Source organism: Gambusia affinis, linkage group LG18 (assembly GCF_019740435.1).
Source record: "Gambusia affinis linkage group LG18, SWU_Gaff_1.0, whole genome shotgun sequence".
Classification (NCBI taxonomy): Eukaryota; Metazoa; Chordata; class Actinopteri; order Cyprinodontiformes; family Poeciliidae; genus Gambusia; species Gambusia affinis.
The window spans coordinates 3,884,983-3,902,521 of record NC_057885.1 but is presented as its reverse complement, the minus strand read 5'-3'; the positions used below and the strand labels follow the sequence as shown (position 1 = coordinate 3,902,521).

At 38.8% G+C, this 17,539-nt stretch overlaps 1 protein-coding gene across 1 annotated transcript; it reads right to left on the bottom strand.

The window, feature by feature from the left end:
• Positions 1-1,841: 1,841 nt before the first annotated feature.
• Positions 1,842-17,402, bottom strand: il13ra1 (interleukin 13 receptor, alpha 1). The gene is made up of 10 exons (XM_044097966.1): positions 15,620-17,402; positions 14,909-15,054; positions 12,640-12,775; positions 12,447-12,555; positions 8,017-8,207; positions 7,742-7,872; positions 6,240-6,366; positions 5,932-6,019; positions 4,915-4,990; positions 1,842-4,759 (listed from the first exon to the last, which is right to left on the bottom strand). Exons 1-10 carry the CDS (start codon positions 15,681-15,683, stop codon positions 4,664-4,666), a joined length of 1,164 nt encoding a protein of 387 aa, XP_043953901.1. The 5' UTR covers positions 15,684-17,402; the 3' UTR covers positions 1,842-4,663.
• Between the last annotated feature and the right edge of the window lie 137 nt (positions 17,403-17,539).

Here is a 17,539-nt window from a genome sequence, read left to right as displayed (position 1 = left end):
TATGTAGAAATTGAACATTTGGGAAGCATCATAACTTAATCTTTCCGCCCATGGGTACACGCTCTCAAATTTAGTATTGTACATTCCGAAATGTTTTCAGTTGTTTGTTGTTCCACATCACAGAAGGAACTACTCATATAAATCACTCCAAAGTCCGAAACTGGTCCGGTCAGAAAAACATCTGACCTCAAAAGGAGCCAACTTGGAATAAAAAAAAAAATAGAACCCTTAAATCTTCCAGGTTTATAGAAACCCAGAAAGTCATCTCATGCATCCCTTCTGAAAGGCCTCACAGTGTGTTACAGCTCCAGGTGTGAACACCAAAATTGTCAGGTCCAACTTTCAAGAAGTACAGATTACAGTCAGTTTCCAAATGAATGTCAAGAGCAAAGGACTCTGAACAGGTGAGAATAAAACAACTTGTGCACCTTCCAAGAAGAAGATATGTAGTGCAAACTACCAACTATTCCACCGTATCAACACTGATGCATGAGGATGACAGCATTATAGTTGGGAAATGCCTACACAATACCAATTCAACCCAAACTGACGGTTAGTTCTTTTGAAAGACCAGATTAGAACATTTAAGCCGACTCCAAGCGTACCGCTACGATTAAAACTCAAGCAGCTTTAGGTCTCGGTCTTGCTTTTCTAAAAATGTGCTTCTGTCATTCTCAAACATTGCGCAGTCACACCGCAGATGATCAAAGACTGCTGCACTTTAACATCACCAGTTCGAACTCGATGAGCTAAAGTTGTTCTGTTGTGCAGACTGAGCACCAGTGAAGCGGTCATGGAAAGTTTCTCGTAACTAATTCAAGATACTCGTTAGCTTAGGATATTTCCCCCCCGTGTCAAAAGGTATTTTTGCCTTCCTTTTAATTTTGCACTACTCTAATTCAATGTTCTGACAAAATAAGGAACAATTTCAAAGGATGTCGTCCTTCTGTGGAAGTAGGCTAATTTTAGTCATGTCATTTCTCTCAGAAATTCTGTTCTTTTCCTTCTGGAAAGTCCCTTGAACATCAGAATACGTTGACATTTTCTATACTTCCTTTATTTTTTACAATATCCGCTGTTGTTTTCTAATACTTTCCCTGGAAAGAGCAGAAACGGCTCAGGGGTCGGTCTTACCTTCAGCTGAGACCAACACTCAAACACCGAAGACCTGATCCACCTTCACATGGCTCCCTTCAGACCAAAGAGTTAATGTGCTTCTGGTACAACTTGCAGAAGTGAGATTGCCAAGTAGTTTCAGTTTTCTTGATAGTTTTCAGCTAAAGCAGAAGACAGTGATGGGCCGGTGCAGAAAACCTCCGACTGTGAACCTCGTGATGATTAGCTGACATGTTTCGACTCTGCCAATTCTAACATTTACACACATAAACAACATTATTGGTAACCTTCAGTTGATGACCAAAGGCCCATGATGGTCACTGAAATAACTTGAAACTGACAAAAAAAATGATGATAGTAATAATAAAATAGTAATAATAAAAATCCTATTTCTCCAGACCTGTTCATTTTTTAAAAAAAATTAAAACTGTAGAAATACATTTCAGAAACTATGTCTAATTTTCATTAGTTAATTTTCTGTACTTTTTATTTTGTTTGTTTCAAGTCATTTTAATGCTCCTGATTAACAAAGTGGAACCAACAACAACAACAACGTGTGTGTATGCTTCCTTCATGTTTGTAACTCACTCTATTCAACTGTGGTAAATTCTTCTTTAAAAAAAAAAAAAAAAAATTAGCAAAAGAGTTACCAGTAAAAATAATTTATAAAATGAGACACCAGGAATGAACCAAACTAAATACAGCCTCATACAAAGCACACCTACTTTGTGTTTTTTTCATTTTATTCACATTTTTTTTTGAAGAACAAAAAAATAAAAAATGACATTCTTGTTGCCAAGATTTGGAGGCACACTTTGAAAGTTGGTGCGTAACATGGTATGATACAACTAGCAGGTACTTAATTAGCATAGCTAAAAAGAAAGAAGCTAGAAAAAAAAAACATAACTGTAAACTAAAGTTACCTCGCTGATATTAGACATTTGACTACATTGTTGGGGATAGAGGGTGGAGGAATAGGGAAGGTTGCTACTGCTACCAATGAATATTCACAATGTAACTAATGGGAGCCGTGTTTCTTGAAAGCCCCACAAAAGACAAATACAATCATTCCTCTGTTGAGACCTGCTTTATCATAAAAAAATAGATATAAAAATACACATAAGGCTTTACTTTAAAACAAATGCACCCACAGTTTCTGTGTGTGTGTATGTGTGTGTGCAAATATACAGCTATAAAAGAGACCCAACTGAGTTTTTTAAGGCATTTACAAACAGCTCCACTGACCAATCACACAAAGCATGTCATCCACAGAAAATATCTCCAAACTAGGAAAGTAACAGATTCAGAGATTGGGGGAGGGGAAAGAGGGCTGGTCCATGGTGGACATCTTTGGAAGACTTAAAAATAGTGAAAAAAAAAAAAAAAGTTCACTTAGCACCGTCAATATAACAATTATAATCCATTATATATTTCAAATACAAATCTCAAAAGGCTCATTTACATGCTGATGATAATAATCTACTATCAGGCAAGGTGGGGCGGACAGACTGGGAATCTAACCGGCGACCCACCGATTGCTGGGTGAACTCCTACCGCTGTCGCCCCAAAAATTTAATGCCATAAGAGTTCTGATTTTGTTCTAGAGAGGAGAAAAAGTTAAATGAACACTTTTTTTTTTTTTTCAAGATTGCAGTTATTATGTTATTATACTTTTGGTAAGAAGTAGTTGAAAAAATGTAAATATTGAGACATTTGGTAATTTGGCAGTAACTTGAACATATAAAGGTTGATTCTTGCAGTTTGAGGTGCCCACTTCTGAACAGAAACAAGGGAACTGCCTGGATGCAAAGTCCATAATAAACCTACCAATAAGCTGGCACTAACGCTCTTTAGTAATACTAACTCATCAAATGAAAATCTTTTTTTTTTTCCTCCAAAGTGTTTAATCAAAAGCTTTCTCACCTTTTCTTTTTTATTCTCTACACCTGTGATTTCAGCCACTGTGCAGACACCTGCCATCCACAGAAGTATTCTCATGAGTCCGAGGTAGTTGGACTCATCGGTGGCGGTGATGAGAGATAACACAGGCTTGTGTTGGACACATTTATCACATGGAACCACTTGGAACCCAAAGTGGTGATACTGGTACTGGTTGTGGACTTGAAAAGGTCCAAGAGCCTCCAGGACCCCTGTTGACATTCAAGGGGTCACGGTAGGAAAGGTCTGAGTAACTGGAGGTTGTTGGGGGGGTGTAACTTGGACAATAAACCAGACTTGGATAAAAACGCAAATAGGTTTTTAAAAAGAAGGGTCAGAGCTATTTCTCCTTTCTGAACAGGCCTGGGCCCCAGAACGTCTGCCGGAAGATACTGAGGCTGTCCTATGAGTCGGTGGTGGCCAGTGCCGCCATGTTTGTTGAGGCGATAAGGCCAGTTGTGTCAGAAGAGAGGAACTAGAATCTCTGGCATGAGAACGTTGTCCAAAGTTAGGACTCTCTGACACTGAATGATCTCAGTGGAAACATCCTTTTTCCTCGTTAAATGTTTTTTCTTACCATCTTATATTTTGTTAACATTCAGTCAGATGTTTGGTTTTGTAACCTTGAGAATTTCCCGCATTTATGGATCTGACTCTCGTGGATTATTGTCACACCAAATCTGGCCTTAATGCAGCCAAGGAGGCGTGTGTATTTCCCTAATGTTGGTTCACACACACCTCAGACATCCCATCGATTGTACTCAAAGCACTTTGCCGCCAGAAAACATTTGGAGTCGTGTGCATTTACATTTACAGTACATTTGCTAGGTTTGCAGACTACATACCTAGATTTATATCTGTTATACATGGTGTAAAAATGATTGAATGAATTTAGCAGCTTCTTGTAGGTAATGGGATAAAATGACTCATCTTTTTATGCAACTGTCAAGAAATTCAAGCAGAAAGAGTGTAGCATTTTCCACCCGTTTCCAGGATAACTATCCTTCCCACTGCGGGCTGAAAATGCTTCCATGTGCAAATTAAAAGGAAAACTCTTTACACAAAGATGACGTACAGTACTGCGTCCCTCTGGTTTCACCACATAAAAACAGCAAGGAGTAGGTAGTAATAATAGGAGAATTTGTGGCACATTGTTGGATTCTGGTCTGGGAACTCTTCAAGGAAAGAAATCCCATCTACAAATGTTCGTGGTGTGCCTCAGTTGTACGTGGAAACCAGAGATTTTATGACACAAAACACCTCAAGCTGGGGATAAATAGTGGATCTCTTCCAGTCTGCATCTTATACAGCTGTGGCTAAGTAGGAACAGCTGCATGTGTCAGAAGGAACTCCAAGGAAAAGTCCTGACTCACAGTTCAGTGACCCTTTAGTGCAAAGCGACTGAATCTCAGGCATTGAATCTGTTCACAAACGGCAGTCGATTTTCTTCTGCTGTATGAACATCGTAAAGTTTGGCCTTTTAATCTACAGTCGCCTGAGATCACTTTTTGCAGAGTTTCGTAAAACTGGACTCAGAATCAGGTCCCCCGTGTTAATGCCAATAGGATTTCTTGCTTCAGAGGAAGTGTGCGCCGACAGCGGAGGAGTTTCAGCAGTCTGGTTTGATGGTCTGCGCATCTTTCACCACCGTGACGGTACAATTCTCTTGTTCCTCTGGCGGGACGTACAACTTGCGAAAAAAACTCTGAGAGAAGGAAGAGGCACCCGAAAGAAGAAAGTGTTAGTCCAAATATACCAGATGCTTCCTGAAATAGTGCTGTTAGCGGCAACAGTGTCCCAAACACACAGAACAACGCTAGAATTAGTAACACTATCCCCTCCGCCCCCTCTTCTCTTTACCTCATTGTTGTTTTCCATAACATCTTTGAAGAAGTTCGAAGGAACTGGTATTTTGGGGAAAATACGCTTCTTATTCCTGTACAGAAAGAACTTTGTTTCAAAGGTAAAAATAGAGCCAACCATGATACCCAAGGATAACATTTCTTCAATTTTTTTCACATTAAACTCACAAACTTCAATGCAGTTCATTGTTCATTGGGGCTTTATGGAATGGACCAACATGTAGGCAAAAAAAGGGAAAAGAAAAGAAAAGCGTGGTGTGCATTTGAATTCAGCCTGCTTTGTCGTGATTCCCCTACTCCAACATCTCCAGGTTCCTAATCACGCGGATTTAAACAGTGATGACGTCATACAGGACATATAATTGGCCATACAATTGCACAATTTGACATTTTTGAAAATAAATTTGACTTGTTTCTTTCAAAAAAACTCTCATTTGTCGATAAAAAGAATTTCCCACCAGAATTGGGTGGGCTTTTTTTTTTTTGGCCCTATCAAAATTGACGTGTTTCACAAAACTGCAACGGAAACACTTTTTTGCCGTCACATGAGTCACACCATCAACAACTGGACGCTGCCACTGGCGCCAACCACATGCCAGTGGTTTACGCCAGAAGAAGCCAACAGGATGTAGTAGGAAGGAAGATGGAGCAGCAGGTTTTTAAATGAATTATTGCGTGAACACGCTTATTCACATGTGAGTAATGAGTTACGACATTTAATTACCTTTTGGAATAAATATTTCTGAATTGAATTGAGTTAAATAGAATTACCCTACTGTAGAGCAGAATAAGCCAAAATGTCCAAGACTTACATCTTTAGCAACAGTTAAAGAGAAAAAAAAGAAAAAAGAAAAGGTTCTACAAATGCTAACTCAACACACACATTATGCCTTAACTCGTGTTGGCTGGTCAAACAAAATCTCACTGAGGTACATGGGAGCTAATGGTTGACATGTGACATTTTTAACAATCCCATGGGTATAATTAGTCATTAAAAAAAAAAAAAAAGTCTTACCTCAGCAAACATGCAATGGAGATACCCGCCAGAGTGACTAACAGGGCAACGATGACGATGTACGCCGAGAAGGAAGCCCGATCAGGATCTATAAATAAAGGCATCAGGATGATCAGTCAGCAAACATAATGAAGGGGTAGCTGATGATTACTGGCAAGAGGAGAGTCATGGTACTATCCTAACACCAGGCTCATTATAAAAGCCAATGATTTGAGTTTGCAGAGGTGATATAAATGACAGAAGATCCTTTTAAAATAATAAAGAAAAACAAAATGATAAAAAAAAAGGAGGAAGAAATACAATTGTACCAAAACACTTCTCATCAGTTTCAGGCGAGTTGCCACGGTCGCTGATGGCTTGAATTTTCATGCAGTACCGACAGGAAGGGGACCGCTCCAGCCTGTAGGAATGTCCGGATGCAGACAATGGTCTCTCCTAAAAGTAGACAAATAAATGTCAATCTGACCCAATGGCAGCATCGGGTAAAGTGCATGGGGCCCCCAACGTTCTTTAGAAAGGCTTATTGTTGGGTCTAGTTTAGTTCCTAACCTCCAAGGAACCAACCAAAAACACAAGTTGCTTTTCTGCAGAAGAGGGAAGCTGAGGCCAGACATGGAGAACCGCCGTCAAACTGCCTGGGGTTAACTCCGCCGGCTCTCAACTGCCTTTTATTATGATTACAAGGAAAGAGGTTGGGCTTTTTCACACAGTCACACAAACAGTTGATCAAAGACCTTTACCACAGGATGTTCTGGGACCTTCTGTGGACATGCCCTTAGAGGGGCAAGAGGCTGACCGTTACAAATCAGTTTCATCTGGAAGCTGTTAACACAGGCAGCTAATGACCACAGCAGCTGATAACACAGGAATGTGTAAACGTTTCCAGCCTTCAGGCAAACATCCTAAAAACAGTTAATAATGTTTTAACTGTTTAGAGAAAGGAACCAAGTAAACAACAAACAAAATACTAATATGAAAACATAACCTTTCAAATAAACTCATAAGTAAATGAACTTAGATCATTTTCTAACACTTATTACATCGAGCTCGTAACCAAACATACACCAGGTTTGATTTAGTCCCAGTACTTCAACAGTTTTCATGGCAAGCTGTGCAACAGAAGATGAGGTATTACTCCAAGAATGTTATGGGAACTGATGAATCTAAGCATGAAATCCAAAAGAAGGAATTTCACAAGTTTTGTTTTGTTTTGTTTGTTTTAGGAAATTGGATGTATGCAGAACAATGAAACAAACAACCCTAGAAACACTAAAAGAAGAACACTTTATCACAGAGGTTCTTGACCTTTCAGCTGGACAATGAACCAGTACTGATGGATTCATACTGACACTTAACCACTTAAAGTCAGCAGCTGGCCCTGGATTTTATTTACATGCATCAGAACAAAAGAGGCATTTTTCATTTAGCAGATTTTCATTTGAAAGAAATAAACATGATACTATGTACCTTAAACCCTAATTATAAAAAGCAGTTTTGCTAATGCTAAAGCGCTAAACAAACATGGTGTTTAACAGAAGCTGATGCTAAGGTGCTACCTTCACATCATATTCCATCTGACCTTGAACCACTTCAGGCCTTGATCATCAAATTAATATTGAAATTATACAATTTCAAGTTACAAAAGTGTAGATATTGAGAACAAGTTTTTTTCTCAAAAAGTTTTTTTTATTGACTAGTGGAAGTATAAACAGCCTACTGACTTTTTTACATGATAAACAAACAAGCCATTACTCCTTTGACTCTTGAATAGAATTTCAGTACATACAAATGAAAGTGTTTAGTGTCTTACCTCTTTTCCACATACGGTGTAATTTATTTTGAATGTCCATGATGATAAATCTAGCACGTCTGGAGGAGTCCAGCTGATGTTGAAATTGTCCTTATTTTCTTTGACTGTCCAATCAGGGGCAACTGGTTTTACTTTGCAGGCAAAAAAAACACATGGAAGGGATTACCAACATAGTAAAGCTTTCAAGTTTTTCCACAGAATTATTACTTTTCAAATCACACATTCAGGTGTTATTAGAATATAATTGCCAAAATGGAGCAACCAGTTTTACTAACCTTTTAATTCGTCCAAATGGAAGGTGTTCCAAACAACTTCGTTGTTCACTGTTGCATTGAACAGTATCATAATGCTCATCCTTGCAGTTGTATCCAAATCACACCCAGACTTCACGCCACCAGTGTAACTGTACGATGAGCATTCTTGTAGTGTCACTGTCGGTGGTCCGTCCACGAACTGATCCTTCAATCTTTAAACAAATAAACGATTACTGTCATGCATCAAAGAATGACAAAAAAAATATCACACAATATGAGATGAAATTGTGCAAATGTGAGAATAAAGTCGTAGCATTCCCAGAGTGAAGTCGTGCCAGAATAAAGTCACAATATTACCAAAATAAAGTCAAAATAATACAAGGACAACGATACTTTATTATCTCATTATTCTTGCAATATCAATTTCTTCTCTTATGACTTAATTCTCATAAACTATGACTTTATTCTCGTAATTATTTTATTTTATTATTTTTTTTTGTTAGCATGGCTCTAATACTCTGTCGTGTCCTTTATGGCTGCTGAGCTACAAATTCCAAGACAAACACATGTGTGAGACTGTAATGTGAGAAAACAAGGGGACGTCTGAGGTGAAAGAGATGACAAAGAAAAAAACAGAGAAGATCCAGCCAGAACTGTCTACTTCTCTAATCGAAAACATTTAGGCTCTTTAAGTCTGGCTAATTCAATTAGTGACAAAAGTCTTACAAAGGCAATTTACAGCTCCTTTTTGAAGACTGGAAGAATCTGGATGGGTTATACGGAAAACATTTTAATCAGTGACACGACAAACCGCAGAAACATCTTCAGAAGGAATGAGAGAGACTCCAAGCAGATGGGATGGATAAATCTGATGTCATGGAGCAACACCCCGTCTCAGTCAAACGCCAGATATAACTTCAAATGTATTGAGATGCACAGTAGAAAACATCTGGGCACTAAAAACTAATGCAGTCTTTCTGATTTTGGCTTTTACAGATGCAGCCAATAGCCACAAATTAAAATAAATGGTTGCTTTGGAAACACCAGCTGGTACTGTCTGAAAGCTGCACTGTGTACCTTTTATGAAAAAAAATATATATATAACATTTTTTTTTTTTTACACATTTGTTGAAACTGTCACTAAGCCGTGACAGTGTAGCATAAGACTGATAATAATTAGTGCTCCTCTGTTTTCTCCCAGTGAAACCAATCAAAGCAGGTTGTGAATGCTAATGCTAGTTAGCATTAACATTCACGACGTTGATTGACAGCGCTAAGACCCGCCTCCTCCCCCTAATTGGTTATCTTTGGTCAGGAGCGCTTCGTTTGTTCAGAAGACAATAGTAGCTCAAGGAGGAACTTCATCTTTTCACAGATTATCTGTCTCATGCTATACTGTCACAACATGCTGACAGTTTTAAGACATATGTAAAAGTCATATTTGTTATTAATCGCTACATACTGGAGCAGTAAATAGCATGACGGCTGAGTGTTTCAGCTTCTCAAGCTCCATTTGCTTTGGAATACTTTTTAGAATTCGGCATCAAATCGGCAAATTTCTTACAAATGGTTTGGAGTTAACGTTCCATAAAAACATCTGCCAACAGATGACTCGACGAACGCTGAACACACTTGTTAAATTTCAATAAATTTGACAATAACCAATTGTACAAATTAAATCGAACAAATGAATCATACATGAATTCACATTGACAGACCTCTGCTGCTCAGACAGGAGAGGTGTGCTGCAGGATTCCTGAGAAGCTAGTGCACCTGGACTCCTGCTTCCCAGAGACAAAGCCCTCAATTGTCACTGCAACCATAAGGTTTGCGACAACCAACAGCCATTCTGGCAGAACCAGCAGAACGACAGTAAAGTCACGTTCAACACAAGCTGCAGTCAACCTTAGCTTGCTAATGACACGACAGGCAACGCAGACGGTGTATTTACTCAACATTACTCAGACCGGAATGTGTAGAGCACTTAGGGGTAAACAGCATGTCTTATTCACTGAGCTTGAGCAACATCCAGTAAGCTGCAACTTCTGCTTTTGATAAAAGCTTCTTTTAGATGAAAAGCAACTCAAAATACGATCAGCAATTAAAGGGTAGTATGAGCTTCTGATTGTATAACATGGCTTAACTAGTCAGGCTTTGGGGAGATCAACTCTGCTGATCACTCTTCACATGTGTTTCATTTTGAACTGTCCCACCAACCACATCAAAAACAGAATAATTTTATATTAGGAAGAAGGATTTTTTTTTTCTTTTTAATTTCCTGAAAAGCTTATGTTTAGAGATTCGAGCTTCTTGCATTCCATTCGGCCACATAACTGAGCTCTCCGCCTGTAGATTTTGCAGCGGTAACTGTGCAAATGTAAATGCTGTACAGAAACAACACCAGGTGTCCAGATGTTGCTCGATTTGATGTTGCTCGGTTGCCTTTTCTATTTGCATGGAGAGTGGACATCTGATCCTTCAGGACTGATTTGAATGCGAGGCATAGACGCTGCTAAATGTAACCGTCAGGGAATTAAGGAGCCTGGCAAGCAAATGTAAAGGGTTGCGTCCCTCTTTAACTGCTCTTGGTGATAACGGTGCAGCTGTCGGCTCATAGAGGGACCGGCATCTACAGCCGCATCCTAGAACCACCATCTGGAACAAAAGTCTTAAAAATGAAAAATGTCCTCAACTTCAGAGAAAAGAAAAACACTGAGGTTATTTGATGTGGGGAATCGAATCCTATTATTGGTTCAGACTCTTATTTTCTGCGCCTGGTAATTATATTAGCAGAGTTGTGAAAGCGAGCACTTACCGATTACTGAAGGAATCTCCACTTTTATCTCTATTAGTTTACACATCATCAGTCCAAGACGTGGACTGTAACTCAGAACAATCAGACTCTCTGGTCTTCATGCTACAGACGTTTGATTGTTAATTTAGATGTTTCAGTCACATTGAAACCAGCTTTCAAATATTTAAAGCCGTTTAGTCAACGGCTCTAAACTCTAAATTTAAACATCTTTTTATATATATATGTAAATGACCTTGATCTTCTTTGAATTATTGCCAGGCAGATTTTGCAACAATGACGATGAATATTTGTGGGAAAGCAAACACAGATGGAGCCTGTTTTTCTCCATCTAGATGAATAAAGGGGAACTATTCTAACCCCCACCCCTCCAACCCCAGCACAGCCCACATCTGGTCAAGGCAGAAGATTAGCTTGGCTTAAAAGGAAGTCATCACTTATGCCATTTGAACAAAACAAGCTGGAATTTTCTTTTGGTGGAGCATATAAACTCTTAAATTGTTGTGGACTGTGGCCTTTAGCTTACAGCACTGGTTGATATTTAGAACTGCTCTTTCAGTTCACTGTGACGGTTACATTTGCAGATTTTATTTTTCTTCATGTGTGCGTTTCCCAACTGCAGCATTACAGGCAGCTGACACCGTTTTCTGGGGGTTGCTTTGTAGATTTGAATAATGCCAGATGGCCAGCACACGCCTGTAGTGTGGGATGTTTCCCCTCACCAAAAGGATGTGGGACAGCATGGCGTCAGATGTCAAAATATGTATGAAGTTACCAGAAATCGTAAACTTTAAGCTGCTTTGCTCTGATATGATGGATTTATGGTGTTAAGAAAATTTTTATAGGTAGAAGATGCTTCCCCCTCTCCCTTTCGCACATGGTGGAGGATGTATGATGCTGTGTCCCCGTTTCTCTTCTAAAGGCCCTGGAAACCTGGTCAGAGTGAACTCGCTGAAATCAACCTTTAGCCAGATAACGATACGTTTTTATTTTTTTATGTCAGCTTTACTAGTAGAATGTCTTTGCGTTCGCATGTAAAAACAGAAAATCTTACCTAGTATTTCTGGTAAGATTCTAGTACTAATATTTTAGTACATTTGAAGAAATAATAATAATAATAATAATAATAATAATAATAATAATAATAATAATAATAAGACTTGCAAGTAATGTTTCAGCAAGAAATAAGAGTTTGCTTTAAATCAATAATTTGGTAATATTGATGAAAATTAACTAGTTTCACAGAAAGATTAATTTGTAATATGGGAAACTGTCTTGTTATAATGTTATATAGACTTAAAATCAGTTCCTATTTTCTGGTGAAAAGTTACTTTTGTGAGTCTGTTTGGTCTTGTTTCAAGCGTACAAAGACACTGGCAGTAGAAACTAGACCAAAAACACTTGGAGATTTTGTGGTTTTTTCAGTGCTGGTTTTTACTGAACAACAAAGCTAAGCTAGTAACCAGATTAGCCTTTGCTAAAGTTTATCATCTTACTTTTTTTTTGGGGGGGGGGGGGGGGGGGAGGGGGGGTAGGTGGAGGGAGGCTCAGTTTGGCTGTGATGCAACCAAAGCAGCTCAGTATGAATCAGGAAGTGTTGCAAGCCTACACAAAATATTCACTGCACACACAGACGTACTGATAGAAGAAGCGCAGGTCTGGGGTTGTCATGGTTGTCATGGCGGGGGACCAGGAGCAGTGACCTCGTTTGGCGGACGTCATGTAGAAATCCAACGACTTCACCAGACCTGAGACACATTTTGCACAGATTGCTATAAACCAATGCATTTACCCTCTGTAGTAATGCGTTATATTAAGTGTAAATGTCTTACCTGGGTAAGTTATATTCAAAAACGCAGGTTCACTTCGCTTAGCGTGACAAACTGTTTCCAAAGAGCAACTCAGATGTCTTCCCTCCGTGAACAGCGGGTCGTTGTTAAAAGACATAAACTTGTCTTTGATAGGCCCCTATCAAAAGGGAGACAAACACCTTAAATACAGCCGCAGACAGAAGCAGGCGTCTATCCAGAAGGAATAATCCCAGTTGGATCAAATGTGGTCCACAGACACAAAGAGCCTGGTCAGAGTCACTACAGAGTTTGGGAGGTGGAGACTCACCAGACAGGTCAGGGGTAAAGATGTGGAAACTTTTGAAGCAGATTTAGCAGGTAAATTAACATCATTAGCTTTGAAAATCTCACAATGAAGTGTTGTTTTATTATGGTTGTCCATTAGGTGATCCAAACAGCTAGTGGGTGGAGCAAAGGTTCCCTTTCCACTAAGACTACTCCTCCCTCTACACTCTTCCAAACACAACACTCGTCCAATGTCTGGTTGAAACATGTAAAACAGTCTTTTGTACATGTAAAAATACAAAAGGCTGCTGTGGGCTAGTAGGAATACAACGATTTTGTTGGTCGCAAAGATGCGAAGTGGAAAAGGTCAGTTCCAGTAAGTTCCTGGGTCTTCACGGCAGTCAAGATTTGACATCTTCAAATCTTCGCTGATTTGAAGGTGTCACTCACCTAGTGAAGAAGGTTTAGCAAAAACCCTTCTACCTGAGGTGACTCAAAAAGCCCAGTTGCACCATCTTACCCACTCGCTGCGTTCCCATCAACCAGAAAATTGTGCAAACTGGAATTACAAAAATTAATTTGCTTAAAGGAAAAGCGACAAAAGAACTCACGTTTTTTGGGGGGTTTTTTTTGCTAAAAAAAAAGTTTTTACTCAAGGAGGAGGCCAGGGGAACTGGCATGACTTGCATGATGTCAAAACATTGACATCATGCAAGTCATGCCAGTTTCCCTGTAGCAATAGCAACACACACACACAAGAGCAACGGATTCAACGATTTCGAATGATAAACTGTACGATGCTGTGGAGTCGGCCGCGCTTTATCCAAAGAGGCCAAGATACATGAACATGCTCATTGCTGCTGCATGAAATCTGAAGAGACGTGTGACGCAAAAAAAGTGATTCCATTGCAGTTTTGTGAGACACACTAAATTTAATGCGGCCTAAAAAACACCTCATCTTGGTGCAAACATCTTTTTTTTTTTTTTTTGAAAAACATGAACCTTTTCGAAGTTGCAGAGTTCCCATTAAGCAAATTTAATTCTATAATTCCAGTCGGGGCAATTTTGTGGTCAACAGAAATGACTCTATTGATTGGCTTGGAATGGAAACTGGAGTATAAACTTTTGTTTAAAAGTGTCTTTGTGAGCACTTTTATTGCTTTATCATTTTTATTTTTAATCTGGAATTGACTATAAAAAGTGATTTTTGTGTGTCATTTTAGTCCAAGATGACCAAAACAAAATGAGCCATTATTGTCACGGGCTAATTTTCTAAGCTACAGAAAAGTAATTGTTAGGGATACACAGATAAGAACATTTTGGACAGTACTGATATAATATATATTATTATACTATAATATATATATATATTCATTAGTCATCAGAATAATTGAGTGAACATTTGATTACTAAAAATAATTGTTTACAACACCCCTGGTAAAGCATTCATCTTCTGCTGTTTTAAGCGTAGAGCCTGGACTCCAATGACTGAAACATATTCTTGTATTAAAATAGCCTTGCACACAAACCGGCATAAAGATTTAAAGATACATTTACAAAAATATGAGTGGGTAGATGTGTGTAAAAAAAAAAAAAAAAAAAAAAAAAAAAAAAACTTACTGAAAAAAAGCAAAGGCAAAAGCTGTCAAGACAAAACCACGCTTCATTTCACATAAACTGGATTGGTGCATACAGTCCCAATAAAGCGCATTCAATTTTGCACAACACTGAAAGGATGAATGGGTTTAGACAATGGACGGAATTGTCAAAGGTCCAAAGGTTACAATACCATAGACCGGCATTGTAAATAAAGAAAAACAAGAAAGTTTTTTTTTTGCTGTTCGCATAATCTAAAAATTGCATTTTCGTTCTGTCAATATGTTTACAGCTTTGTGTGTTAGCTTTGTGTTTACATTGCAGCACCATAACCCCTAATGTGCGGCTGTATAATTTAATGCATGGAACTGCAATTACCACTGTTTTAAAGATGTTTTCTTGTAAACATTTTTTTTTTTTGCTGACTTACAAATGTTGATTTCAGTTCGTTGTTCTTTTCGATCTTTCCCTCGTAGTGGCAGTTTGCCATGGAGTGCGGAGGCGGCTCCCAAGTGAGCTCTGGAATGAACACATTTATCCAGCGCAGGGACAGGTTTTGTGGAGGCAAAATCTGCTCTGAAAGTGAAAACGGACAAGAGACACAAATGTGGTTATGTAGTATTTATCCATTGTCTTCACATCATTTTATTTTTCTTAATGAATTTTGGAAAAAAAACTTCCAGGAAGCTACGTATAAAAAAATTCCCTCACAGTCCCAGGATACAACATCCTGGTAAACACCACGGCTAATTATAGACAATGACAAAAGAAGAGCAACATTCCTACCTCACAGCTAACAGATGTCCGTCTCATACTCTTTTTTTTAATTTTTTTAATTATTATTATTATTTAGGAAGTAAGACATTGTACTCCGAAGTAACCACTTCAGTTTTTTAAAACCATGTAACAAGGTCTAAAACGTTTTTGTGATAGTTGTGGGTGTCAGTTCCCTTTAAACATAATAAACCTGTGATCCATTTCCTATTTCGCCAAGTTCATCCGGGAATTAATGCCAGAACTGACATGACGTCACTACGGGGAAACCGAAGACTGAGCAAATAGTTAAAAGACTTAACAGAATAAGAATATAACATCACCAAACATTAGGCTCACGTCATGGCGCATGTAAGAGTCCTCTTACCTGTTGTGGTTTTGGCCGCAAGAAACAGACAAACAACAGCGACGAACTCCAAGCACCGAAACATCCTGTTGATACAGTTTAACGCGGTTTGTCTTTTTCTTATCTTCTTATTCCTTCCTCGTGCCGCTCAGTGTGAACAAACACCTTGAGTTTCTCACGACAGACTGACGTTCGGTTTCCAAGATGCCCGTTTACTTAAAGAGTAAAACAAAACAGAGAGAGAGAGGGAGAGAGAGAGAGAGAGAGAGAGAGAGAGAGGGAGAGAGAGAGAGAGAGAGAGAGAGAGAGAGAGAGAGAGCAGCGCAAATTCGCTTTCGCTTCCAACTTCTTTAAAGGGGGAAGGCGTAAGAAGTTCTGGAGGTTGGAAGTTGGGCGGCGACGGTTTTTTTTTTTTTTTTTTTTTTTAAGTAGAAATGCGAGCAGTTTGCGGGTCAGAATATCAGTATGCATCCAGCTGATAAGTAATGAAGGCCTGGGCATGCACTGGCTTGTGCGTTGCTGTATTTTAATCCATAATGGCGTAGTGTGTTACTATAGTAACCTACGGTCCCACCTCTCTTCAGGTCATTGACCAGGTCCTACTCTGTAGTTCTGGGCCATCCTCACTTGTCTCATAAACATTAATAATTCAAGATGTGAGCCCCAATCTAAGAGAGACTGGTCGTCATCTTGAGTTCCTTCCATTTTCTAATAATTGGATAGTTGTTGCCGTCTCACAAAGCTGTTTGCCTATTGTCCTGTAACACATCCCAGTCATGTGCAGGTCTATAATTTGTCCCTGATGTCCTTGGACAACCTTTTGGTCTTGCCAATGGTGGAGAGGTTTGAGTCTGACTGATTAATTGGACAGGAGTCTTTTGTACAGGTAACAAGTTCAAACCGGTGCAATTAACACAGGGAATCAGTGGAGGATCGGTGGGCTTCGTAAAAACATATTAATAGGTCTGTTAGAGCCAGAAGTCGATGCTGCCCCGCTCTGCAGTCAGTAGGCTAATTAGTACGGTTAGTTGTGGGCTGACAATTAGTATCTGGTAAAATGGAGCACATAATTAAAAGAAACAGCAAGTAGTCATATGCTCACCCTGACTCTTGACCTCAGCATTAATTGAGGTTAAACATAAAAAAGTCAACTCTAAATTTTGGAAGCAAATATTGACAGCTCAGAACAGTTCGAAATTATTATTGTGTCTATAGTCTAATGTGTATTTTTGTTATTGTGGCTCAGCTAATTAGATCTCAGTGTGTTCTGATCTTTAGGTGACTGTGTGGTGATTTATTTAAGTTCTGTATTTAAGTTCTGTAGGTATTTTTCTATTTAGTTTGGATCTTTGTGTTTATTATTGTTTGAGAGGTAGCTATGCTAGTCCTTTGTCTTTAGTTTCTTAGGTTAGTCTTGTGTTCTGTTCTTTGTGTGTTTGGATTTATTTCTCTTTGATTACTGTTAATCTTGCCCCCTTGGTTTCTAGTTTCTTTTTAGTTCAACATCCTTTGTGTCATTCACCTTCCGTCAGTCTGCCGGTTTGCATTCTTCCACAGCCGTAGCAGTCACTGTCCCCGAGTATAAAACCTCACTAAACTAAAACAGAGTTCTGTTCTGTGAACTTTTCACTCATAATTTTTTTAAAAAAACCATTTTAAACATAGATATTTTTGAATACATGCACACTGGAGTCTAAGATATTGTTTGACCTTATGCGGCATGTTAGTGATAAGTTGCCTTGAATGTAAAGATTTGTGAAACAGCTTGTTGTCATGGAAATATCAGGGTCATTTGTAGTGTTTGTTGTTCTGTTTTACCTAAATTCTAATAATACTGTTTGACTTCTTCATTGTAGATATATTTAGAGGAGAGCTAAGGCTAAACCAAGGAGCACTGAACTAAAAAAAAAGCCACACAAAGAAAGTTTGAAATGGTAGCAT

Coding starts and splice junctions, on each gene's coding strand:
- il13ra1 (XM_044097966.1), bottom strand. CDS start 15,683: ATGTTTCGGTGCTTGGAGTTCGTCGCTGTTGTTTGTCTGTTTCTTGCG. Junction 6,367..7,741: donor ACACCGTATGTGGAAAAGAG/GTAAGACACTAA, acceptor GTCTACTTTTAG/GAGAGACCATTGTCTGCATC. Junction 4,991..5,931: donor TCCATTGCATGTTTGCTGAG/GTAAGACTTTTT, acceptor CTTTCTGTACAG/GAATAAGAAGCGTATTTTCC.